The sequence below is a fragment of the Oncorhynchus keta genome, chromosome 7, assembly GCF_023373465.1.
Source record: "Oncorhynchus keta strain PuntledgeMale-10-30-2019 chromosome 7, Oket_V2, whole genome shotgun sequence".
Taxonomy (NCBI): domain Eukaryota; kingdom Metazoa; phylum Chordata; class Actinopteri; order Salmoniformes; family Salmonidae; genus Oncorhynchus; species Oncorhynchus keta.
In genome coordinates this window covers 7,123,902-7,136,041 of record NC_068427.1, presented here as the reverse complement: position 1 = coordinate 7,136,041, position 12,140 = coordinate 7,123,902, and the positions used below count along the sequence as shown (strand labels likewise).

Below are 12,140 nucleotides of genomic sequence, written 5' to 3'. Positions count from 1 at the left end.
ACAGGGCAAGGGTTGAGACCCAGGGCCTCAAGCTTAATGATGAGCTTGGAGGGTACTTTGGTGTTGAATGATGAGCTGTAGTCGATGAACAGCATTCTTACATAGGTGTTCCACTTGTCCAGATGGGACAGGGAAGAGTGCAGTGTGATGGCGATTGCATAGTCTGTGGACCTATTGGGGCAGTAAGCAAATTGAAGTGGGTTTAGGGTGACAGGTAAGGTGGAGGTGATATAATCCTTGACCAGACTCTCAAAGCACTTCATGATGACCTATTGGGGCAGTAAGCAAATTGAAGTGGGTTTAGGGTGACAGGTAAGGTGGAGGTGATATAATCCTTGACCAGACTCTCAAAGCACTTCATGATGACAGAAGTGAGTCATTTAGTCATTTAGTTCAGTTACCTTTGCATTCTTGGGTACAGGAACAATGGTGGCCATCTTGAAACATGTGGTGACTACAGACTGGGATAGGGAAAGATTGAATATGTAAACACACCAGCCAGCTGGCCTACACATGCTCTGAGGACGAGGCTAAGGATTCCATCTGGGCCGGTGGACCTTTGATGTCATGGGGCTATTTTGCTTCCACTTGTCCTGGGGCCCTTGTTAAGGTCAACGGCATCATTATTTTTTACCCAGTACCAGGACATTTTAGACAAAAACCTAGTAGTTATGAAACTTGGCCACACTTGTGGATCTTCCAGCAGGACAATAACCCCAAGCACACATCAACCCCCATCCTAAAAAAATGTATAATTGGCTACAAAATGTACAATTTGCAATGGCCATCTCAGTCTGCAGACTTGAAACCCATTAAAAACCTGTAGTTTGAATTGAAGAGGGCAGTCCATAAGAGTAGACTAAGGATATCAAGGATCTGGAAGGATTCTCTATGGAAGAATGGTCCATACGGAATCTTATGTGTTCTCCATCTCATAAAACATTTTAGAAAAAGGCTCAGTGCCATTATCCTCACAAGGTGAGATGTTGAAAGGTATTGAAAACAGGGGCATCAATAATTTTGACCCCTACCTTTTAGCTTCTCCGAGCAATTGTATTGGTATAAAATTACAGTGTCTTGCGAAAGTATTCGGCCCCCTTGAACTTTGAGACCTTTTGCCACATTTCAGGCTTCAAACATAAAGATATAAAACTGTATTTTTTTGTGAAGAATCAACAACAAGTGGGACACAATCATGAAGTGGAACGACATTTATTGGATTTTTCAAACTTTTTTAACAAATCAAAAACTGAAAAATCAGACTACTTCACTGTCAGTTTCCTGGCCTCTCCCCTCCTCAAAGATATGATCAAGAGCCTCACATACAGTATATCATTTGGTCATTGTGTGTGTGTGTGTGTGTGTGTGTGTGTGTGTGTGTGTGTGTGTGTGTGTGTGTGTGTGTGTGTGTGTGTGTGTGTGTGTGTGTGTGTGTGTGTGTGTGTGTGTGTGTGTGTGTGTGTGTGTGTGTGTGTGTGTGTGTGTGTGTGTGTGTACATGCATGTGGGGGTCTGAGAGAGGAAGTGTGCCCATCTGATGAATGGGCATGTGCCTGAACACTAATTGTCGTCTCACCCATTCATTTCTAATGACTGGTCATTTTTGACCCGGAACACAACAGGAGCCACACTTCTTGAGACAGTAACAATAGTAAAAATAGATGTTTGACAATCAGCCTTCTGTGCCTGAAGGAACGCAAGTCGTTAAATTAAGCACTGCTGTTTTATGTGTGGTGAGCATCTGGTTTGTTGATATGTATGAAATACCACTTTAGCAACAAAGGTTTTGGGAAACACCCAAAATACTTCTACTCTCCATCGTGTTATTAATCTTGTTTCTGGGCCTTGTTTGATTTAATGTTTGTGTGTCTGAACAGGCAATGGTTATAGCCACCATCTCTAGTATGTGTATGTCTGCTTTGGCTATTTGGGGAATTGCCAGTGATAGGAATAATAAGATGACCTATGTTTCAGCTCTCTGCAGCCATATAGAGAAATTACAACCTCTTGTGGAACCTGGGCACTTTGCTCCAGCACTATTGCAGTCCTAAGGCCATGGACCCTTGTCTTGAAAATCACAGGCTTCATTGTTGCTCATTAGAGAGACAGGGCCTTGAGACTGTTGTTGTAATGCATGAGCAAAGGCTTCTATATCTAATATGTCTCGGATATAATACAGTTCTATACACACTTAATGTCTAACATTTAACTGAAAACAGTGAATCATTTTAAAATGTAAATCACAAGGTACATAATTCCAACTCCAACTCTTTCCTTTCTCTACTGTCTTCATCAACCCCTTCTTTCACTCTTTGTCTATCTCTGTCTGAGTGTACAACACTTTAAGGACACCTGCTCTTTCCATGACAGACTGACCAGCTGAATCCAGGTGAAAGCTATGGTCCCTTATTGATGTCCACTTAAAATCAGTGTAGATGAAGAGGAGGACACAGGTTAAATAAGTATTGAGACAATTGAGACATGGATTGTGCATGTGTGCCATTCAGAGGGTTATTGTGCAAGACAAAATATTTAAGTGCCTTTGAACGTGGTCTGGTGGTAGTTGCCAGGTGTACTGGTTTGTGTCAAGAACTGAAATGCTGCTGGGGTTTTCATGCTCAACAGTTTCCCATGTGTATCAAGAAATTGTCCACCACCCAAAGGACATCCAGCCAACTTGACACAATATTGGGAAGCATTGGAGTCGACATGGGCAGCATCCCTGTGGAATGCTTTCGGCACCTTGTAGAGTCCATGCCCCGATGAATTGAGGCTGTTCTGAGGGCAAAAGGGTGGGGTACAACTCAATATTAGGGAGGTGTTCTTAATGTGTTTTACACTCAGTGTATGTACTGAATGAGCTTGAGGCTCAAGTGAGGCAGATGTCACCGATGGGTAGAGTGACTCACTCAACACTGTCAGCCAACCTCCAGAAGGGACGGGTGACACCGAGCTCTCCCAGTTAAGTGATTTCAGAACACATCACATCACATCATCACATCACTGACACTCTGAACAGAGAAAACCTCCAGTGACACTTTCATGATTCAGGAATCAAATAAACAGGATCAAATAAGTACTGTAAATTCCCTCAATGAATGAACACCGGGTAGCAAATGGACCGAAACCTGAAACGAGATACTGTATGTGAAAATCATGTATTAATGTCTATAGAATAATAGCATTATGTGAGTTACATTGCCCAGATTTTAAGTTATGATTCTGCCTAAAAGCATAAAGTCATTGCCTAATCATCTCTATGGCATAGTAAGGCTGTCTAGTACACCCACAGCATATTGGATAATGGTGTGTGCTGAACCAATAATCCAGAACTGGGAGCAATCTCCACATTACATGTTCCTGTGGCCCATTACCACTTCATTCCAATGCTAAAGATATCATATTAGCTGCATTCGAATACTCATACTAACTGTACTATTTGTAAAGGCAATCCCGTATGTAGTATGATTATTGATCATTGTATGGATATAGTTAGTATGCCAAAAGTTCCCCAATGTCCAAAGTACAGTGGTTACTCCAGTAAAATTTTTGTGATTATGCTGCGATACTTAAATCATTCGTAGTTTAGTATGGTACCCTGCGTCCCCACAAGCAGTGGACACAATTTCAGTGCTTTTAGGGCAATAATGCAATTCTTAAGAAAATGGGCATAGCTTCACAACGTTTTCAGATTTTAAGAAAATTGTGGAAAATGTGCAGCCGAAGTCTGCCGAAAACGGATATAAATGAATTGCTTCAACAAATTATGACAAATGTTAAGACATTTTTTTAGCAATGTAATAAAGTAATTACTTTTCAAATACGTAAGTTACGTTACATATTATGTTGGCTGACTATTTGTTAGCTATGCTAGCCTTACAAACCACATAGCATATCATAACAGTTGCTTGTATGTACCAGTTTGTTAGCTAGCTACCTAACGTTAGTTGGCTACTAATACATCAAACTTGCCAGTATATTAACTATATGCAATCTAACTAACTACCCAATGTGTATTGACTTGATTATTCATGAAATTCTAGTTTAGATAAGTGGTATAGTTATTGTGCTTTCTTCAAATGGACATTCTTAATGAAGTTGTAAGATGTCTAGCTAGTAATTTGTTATGCTAACAAGCTAGCAAGAAGTTGCATAGCAACAGGATACACTTACAGTAGACAGGTGAAAAGTGCTCGTACACTCAACTGAAAGGATACCATTCATTTACAGTATACTAAAATGAACTAATAGTATATAGTATAAGTATGTTGTATACATTATGTTAGTATATGTAGGTATTCGAACACAGCTATTGTCTTATCACAGAAATGCAAGATGCTTAGAAGGAATTGCTTGAAAAACAGAAATCTCTTCTTTCATTTGACAGACAAATGTAAAACGAAATTTAATTTACATAAACTATAGGAACATTTGAAATTAAATTATTGTGCACACACCACACACTCCCCATCGCCACTATCTTCCCCCACCCCTAAAAATGAATTTATTGAAGGTTTCAATAGGAAGGGAAAATAGTCCAACCAAGTCCTATTCAATCAAGTGTGACATTTTCAGACATCTGGTAACCAGTTTTGATTAAATCGGAACCCCAGGAGTATTTTTCTTTGGAAAACACTAAAGGAGACTGATTTAACACTCCTAACAATAACACCTAAAAGTGTTACGAACACCTATGAATCCAACTTTAATGTTTTACTATAGTAACAAACACTTTACCCAATGATTTATATACAGTGCCGTCCCTAAAATGTCAGACCCCTATTTTTTTACAATGGGGGAGTACCAAGATGGAGGAGTGGTGCTTTCAAAACCTCCCTGGCAGTAATCTTGTGTACACAGTGCCTTCAGAAATTATTCACACCCCTTGACTTTTTCCACATTTTGTTGTGTTACAGCCTGAATTTAAAATAGATTAAATTGAGAGTTTTTGTCACTGGCCTACTTGCAATACCCCATAATGTCAAAGTGGAATCATGTTTTAAATTTCTTTTTTTTTTTTTCTTTTTTTACAAATGTATAAAAAATGAAAAGCTGAAATGTCTTAAGTCAATAAGTATTCAACCCCTTTGTTATGGCAAGCCTAAATAAGTTCAGGAATAAATATTTGCTTAAGTCACAAAATAAGTTGCATTAACTCACAATAATAGTGTTTAACATGATTTTTCAATGACTGCCTCATCTCTGTACGCCACACATGCAAATAATTGTAAGGTCCCTCAGTCGAGCAGTGAATTTCAAACACAGATTCAAAAGACCAGGGAGGTTTTCCAATGCCTCACAATTAAGAGCACCTATTGGTAGATGGGTAAAAAAAATGAAAAAGCTGTGACCGGTGGCTTCAAACGCCTATCATTGGCCAGTACATAGCATCAGAGATCCAGGGTTGAAATACATCAGGGATGGGCAACTTTGATGGGGGTGGGTGCCACAAAAAATTTGAACTCATTTTATAACTAATTTCATGCAATTCTACAAATTTTGTCATGGGGCGGAGAGGAAAATTAGCTGTTTCCTGCTATTCTACACATTTTGCCATAGGGTGGTGAGAAATGTTTGCAGCTGTTAATTTGACCATGATAACAAGTTTAGAAAGTTAACTGCTAAACTAACTTAGTCTAAAAAGACTTCACTGACATGGGCTAATTAACTGATTATCAGTGACTGACATAACAAGAGAAAAACTGCTGATGGAAAATCAAATGTTGAAATTGTGTATTTTACTATTCTAACCTTCAACAGTAAGTTGAAAGCCTGACTGAGTTCCAAAATTGTTATTATTTTGTTTTTTTAATTGTTTTTGTTTCGTTTTTTGGGTAAAATTACCCATCAAAAGGGGGGCCACGGACCGCCAGTTGCCCATCTCTGATATATAGTATTGGTTCTACCCTGTCGGATCTGTTGTCATCTCCCGTCTGGATTACTGCAACTCGCTGTTGGCTGGGCTCCCTGCCTGTGCCATTAAACCCCTACAACTCATCCAGAACGCTGCAGCCCGTCTGGTGTTCAACCTTCCCAAGTTCTCTCACGTCACCCCGCTCCTCCGCTCTCTCCACTGGCTTCCAGTTGAAGCTCGCATCCGCTACAAGACCATGGTGCTTGCCTACGGAGCTGTGAGGGGAACGGCACCTCAGTACCTCCAGGCTCTGATCAGGCCCTACACCCAAACAAGGGCACTGCGTTCATCCACCTCTGGCCTGCTCGCCTCCCTACCACTGAGGAAGTACAGTTCCCGCTCAGCCCAGTCAAAACTGTTCGCTGCTCTGGCTCCCCAATGGTGGAACACACTCCCTCACGACGCCAGGACAGCGGAGTCAATCACCACCTTCCGGAGACACCTGAAACCCCACCTCTTTAAGGAATACCTAGGATAGGATAAAGTAATCCTTCTCACCCCCCTTAAAAGATTTAGATGCACTATTGTAAAGTGGCTGTTCCACTGGATGTCATAAGGTGAATGCACCAATTTGTAAGTCGCTCTGGATAAGAGCGTCTGCTAAATGACTTAAATGTAAATGTAATGTAAATGTACCAATATAACTCCCTGCTTCAGTACCACTGATCTCCGGCAGGAAGAAGTGCAGTCAGTTGCTCCCTTAGTGAGTTGGTAAATTTCACCTTTACAGAAAAGGCCAGGGATGTGGCATAACGTTTTACTGCCCTTTTAAGCTCATAGTAAACTTAATGAACTGACAGGGGAATCAAACATTTCATGTTCAAACCATGACCATTTCCAGTGAGGTCAAAAAAGGAAAAGAACAAGACAGAGACCATAATAATTGTAATCTGTAATTCTCTCCTTCTATTGCATTTACTTTTTCTTCAAATTAAATACCAACATTTAAATCGTCAAAGATTTTTTACTCCCTTGTGAACCTGTGTAGCCTCTTAACTGATCAAAATGATCCACCGTACAGTAGATGTGAAAACATCTACACGACAGCACAGGGAGTAGATGTGCTGAATCCCCCACAAGACAGAAAAATTAAGTGTCTAATACACCTTTCAAACCAAGATGTTTTTCCGCCAACTTTAGCATCCTGCCAACTTTTTGCCCCACAATACTAACCTAACTGACAAAGTGAAAATAATTAAGCCTATACAGAGTACAAATGTTCCAATACATGCATTCTGTTTGTAACAACACACTAAAGTAATACTGCAACGCAATTAACTTTTGTCCTGAATACAAAGTGCTAATTTTGTGGCAAATCCAATAGAATACATTACTGAGTACTACTCTCCACATTTTCAACCATAGTGGTGGCTGCCACAAGGCCAAATCTACACTGGAGTTGCTTACCAAGAAGACAGTGAATGTTCCTGAGTGGCCGAGTTGCAGTTTTGACTTTAAACTACTTGAAAATCTATGGAAAGACCTGGGAATGGTTGTCTAGCAATGATCAAGAACCAATTTCACAGACTTGAAGAATTTTGAAAAGAATAATGGGAATCCAGGTGTGGAAAGCTCTTAGAGACGTACCCAGAAAGACTCACAGCCTTAATCACTGCCAAAGGTGCTTCTACAAAGTATTGACTGAGTGGTGTGAATACTTGTCAGATATTTCTGTATTTCATTTTCAATAAATTAGCAACATTTTCTAAAAACACGTTTTCACTTTTTCATTATGGATTATTGTGTTTAGATGGGTAAGGAAATATAAATATAAGACTTGAATTCAGACACAACAAAATGTGGAATAAGTCAAGGGGTATGACTACTTTCGGAAAGGCATTGTATGAAAGTTATTGCCACAAGAAAGCCACCACTTTTATTTCCGCCAACCAACCTAGTCATGATTGCGGTAAAGTTCTTAGTGTGAAATGTAACCTTAATGCTGAGGCGGAATTGGCACTCACTACGCTCTTAAGCTCTTGATGGTTGCCAGGCAAGGCCTGTTACTACTATCCTCCTGGTAATACTAAACTTTGCGAACCATGTCACTTCACCCATCTCTTCGCATAGCCCACCATTTGCACTGTTTTCTTAACCACGACTGGATAGATCCATAAAGAATTGCTTTTTTAATAGGCAAAATACCATAAATCCTATGTGAAAACATTAAGTTCGGCTGATCTACCTCGAACTTTGGGGTATTAACAAAGTAGCTCCTAGGAGTCTTGAAAGCAGCCACACCCTGAGATGACAAAGTTAGCTGTTCAAGGAAATGAAGGTTGGTCTCCTCTGTCTTGGATCTGCCGTTAGCTCTTGTGAAATCAACATCATTAACAACTGTTTTTTAATCTAATTGGGACAAATAACAAGATACTGTAATTGGATGTCATAACACTAAATTATTATTCGGAAATATAATTTAAATTACATGATTAGTCTGTGTGTGTGTGTATATATATATACATACACACACACACACACAAACATACACACACACACACACACACACACACACACATAGTAACAGTCACAAGTTTGGACACACCCACTCAATCAAAGGTTTTTCTTTATTTTTACCCTTTTCTACATTGTAGAATAATAGTGAAGATATCAAAACTATGAAATAACACATATGGAATAATAGTTACCAAAAGAAGTGTTAAACAAATCAAAATATATTTTATATTTGAGATACTTCAAAGTAGCCATCCTTTGCCTTGATGACAGCTTTGCACACTCTTGGCATTCTCTCAACCAGATTTATGGGATAGTCACCTGGAATGCATTTCAATTAACAGGTGTGCCTTGTTAAAAGTTAATTTGTGGAATTTATTTCCTTCTTAATGTGTTTGAGCCAATCAGTTCTGATGTGACAAGGTAGGGTTGGTATACAGAAGATAGCCCTATTTGGTAAATCAAGTCCATGTTAAGGCAAGAACAGCTCAAATAAGCAAAGAGAAACGACAGTCCATCATTACTTTAAGACATGAAGGTCAGTCAATGTGGAAAAATAAGTAGTTTCTTCAAGTGCAGCCGCAAAAACCATCAAGTGCTATGATGAAACTGGCTCTCATGAGGAGCACCACAGGAAAGGAAGACCCAGAGTTACCTCTGCCGCAGAGGATAAGTTAATTAGGGTTAACTCCACCTCAGATTGCAGCCCAAATAAATGCTTTGCAGAGTTCAAGTAACAGACATCTCAACATCAACTGTTCAGAGGAGACTGCGTCAATCAGGCCTTCATGGTCAAATTGCTGCAAAGAAACCACTACTAAAGGACACCAATAAGAAGAAGAGACTTGCTTGGAACAAGAAACACGAGCATTGGACATTAGATAGGTGGAAATCTGTGGTGTGTGATGGTGTGGGAGTGCTTTGCTGGTGACACTGTCTGTGATTTATTTAGAATTCAAGGCACAGTTAACCGGCGTGGCTACCACAGCAATCTGCAGCCATACGCAATCCCATCTGGTTGCGCTTAGTGGGATTTTCATTTATCTTTCAACAGGACAATGACCCAACACAACTCCTGGCTGTGTAAGGGCTATTTGACCAAGAAGGAGAATGATGGAGTGCTGCATCAGATGACCTGGCCTCCACAATCACCCAACCTCAACCCAATTGAGATGGTTTGGGATGAGTTGGACCGCAGAGTGAAAGAAAAGCAGTCAACAAGTGCTCAGCATATGTGGGAAAAGCATTCCAGGTGAAGCTGGTTGAGAGAATTCAAAGAGTGTGCAAAGCTGTCATTAAGGCAAAGGGTGACTACTTTGAAGAATCTCAAATATGAATATATTTTGATTTGTTTAACTCTTTTTTGGTTACATGATTTCATATGTGTTATTTCATAGTTTTGATGTCTTCACTATTATTCTACAATGTTTAAAATAGTAGAATATAAATAAAAACCGCAATGAACATGTGTCCAAACTTTTGACAGGTACTGTATGTAAGTCGTTGTCTTCAATAACTTCTTGATGCACCCATCCCGTTACCGGGATCATTTTTGTCAACATCCGCTGAATTGCAGAGCGCCAAATTCAAATTAAATTACTAAAAATATTTAATTTTCATGAAATCACAAGTGCAATATAGCAAAACACAGCGTAGCTTGTTGTTAATTCACCTGGCGTGTCAGATTTCAAAAAAGCTTTTCGGTGAAAGCATACTAAGCATTTATGTAAGGACATTTCTCTCAATAGACAAAACATTACAAACAGCTAGCAGCCATGTAGATTACCTTTGATGATCTTCGGATGTTTGCACTCATGAGACTCCCAGTTACACAATAAATGTTCCTTATGTTCCATAAAGATTATTTTTATATCCAAAATATCTCCATTTGGTTGGCGCGTTATGTTCAGAAATCCACAGGCTCGAGCGGTCACGACCACGCAGACGAAAATTCTAAATAGTATCCGTAAAGTTCGTAGAAACATATAAAACGTTTTTTATAACCAATCCTCAGGTTGTTTTTACAATATATAATCGATAATATTTCAACCGGGACTGTAGCTTCTTCAATAGGAGAGAGAGAGAAAATGTCTGCTCCAAAATGTTGCGCATGCAAAACGCAGCCATCCAATGAGGCGATGTGATCTTTCTCGCTAATTTTTCTAAATAAAAGCCTGAAAGTATGTCTAAAGACTGTTCACACCATGGGGAAGTCATAGGAAAGGGAATCTGGTTGATATCCCTTTAAATGGAGAGAAGGCAGGCAATGGAACAGAGACATTTCAGGAAAAACAGCACCTCAGGGTTGAATTTTCCTCAGGTTTTCGCTTGCAATATCAGTTCTGTTATACTCACAGACAATATTTGGACAGTTTTGGAAACTTTCGAGTGTTTTCTATCCTAATCTGACAATTATATGCATATTCTCGATTCTGGGCCTGAGAAATAGACCGTTTCATTTGGGTACGTTTCTCATCCAAACATCAAAATACTGCCCCCTACACTCAACAGGATAAGTAATGTCTATACACTGAACATACAAAAAACTGCTCTTTTCATGACAGACTTACAGTACTCATAGAAATCCACTTCCAGGTGAAAGCTACGATCCCTTACTGATGTCACTTGTTAAATCCCCTTCAATCTGTGTAGATGAAGGGGAAGAGACGAGTTAAATAGGGAATTTTAAGCCTTAAGACATGGGTTGTGTATGTGTGGCATTTGAGTGCGTCAAGAACGGCAACACTGCTGGGTTTTTCATGCTCAGCAGTTCCAGTGTGTATCAAGAATGTTCCACCACCCAAAAAACATCAGCCAACTTGACACAAATGTGGGAAGCATTGGCCAGCATCTCTGTGGAATGCTTTCAACACGGCCAGCATCCCTGTGAAAAGCTTTTGACATCTTGGAGAGTCCATGCCCCAACAAAGTAAAAAAAAAATTGACCAATCCCATGAACCTGCTCAAATGCTAATATAGTTTACCTTTAACTAGATTTACTGTTGGTCTTTATCCAGTCTATACCAAGCCAAGCCTACCTGGGAGACAGGGTTGCTGGATATTTTGACCCGCTGCTGGAACAGAACGTTCAGTATGCGGTTCTGCTGCTCCAAGTCAAACACGCGTGTCCTCAGCTTCACACACTCCTCTTTTAGGTCCTGGACATTCACCCACACAAGCACAAAGAAGGTGGGTTAAACGTTGTATAAACCATCTTATAATTATACATGTCCAGTGTGCCTTCCATTATGATTTATGTAGCGCCAGGAGTTTTTCCTGACCATGTGACCTAACCTGGAAAAACTTAGGGCCCTATAAGACAATCTTCATACATTAAAATGGTAGTATGCATTCATAATATTTTACATACACACGACTCATAGAAAGTGTCCCTATAATATTAATTCCCAAGCATGGCACATCAGCAGAAAGTTGATAAGCATATACCATACTACTGTTCCAGCTGGCTGATAGCAATTCTTACTTAGGTAATGTAAAGCGTAGCACAGAGAATTTTCAGCCAACCTTACTTGGCGATATGTTGCTTCCTCAATTCCTGAATTGGAAGACAACACATTTCGTCTAAACTTTCATGGCTACTTGCAGGTGGTTCATTTTAAATTGACAAAATGTTACCTTATTAAATGAAATCATATTTTTGCTCCATGAAGTGTATGCCGCTATATTTCCTATTTCAAATCTTCTCATTGATCAAGACAGGTGAGTGTCATTGAATGCCAAGCATGATTTGAGATAGATGTGAAATAGAATAG

The 12,140-nt window shown here is 39.6% G+C and overlaps 1 protein-coding gene across 1 annotated transcript in view; it reads right to left on the bottom strand.

The window, feature by feature from the left end:
* The window catches only part of LOC118386465 (nck-associated protein 5-like), a 101,442-nt gene that overhangs the window by 26,429 nt on the left and 62,873 nt on the right, over positions 1–12,140 (bottom strand). Inside the window, exon 7 of the mRNA XM_035774196.2 lies at positions 11,406–11,525. Coding sequence (XP_035630089.2) covers positions 11,406–11,525 — 120 coding nt within the window. The remainder of the gene's footprint in view (positions 1–11,405; positions 11,526–12,140) is intronic.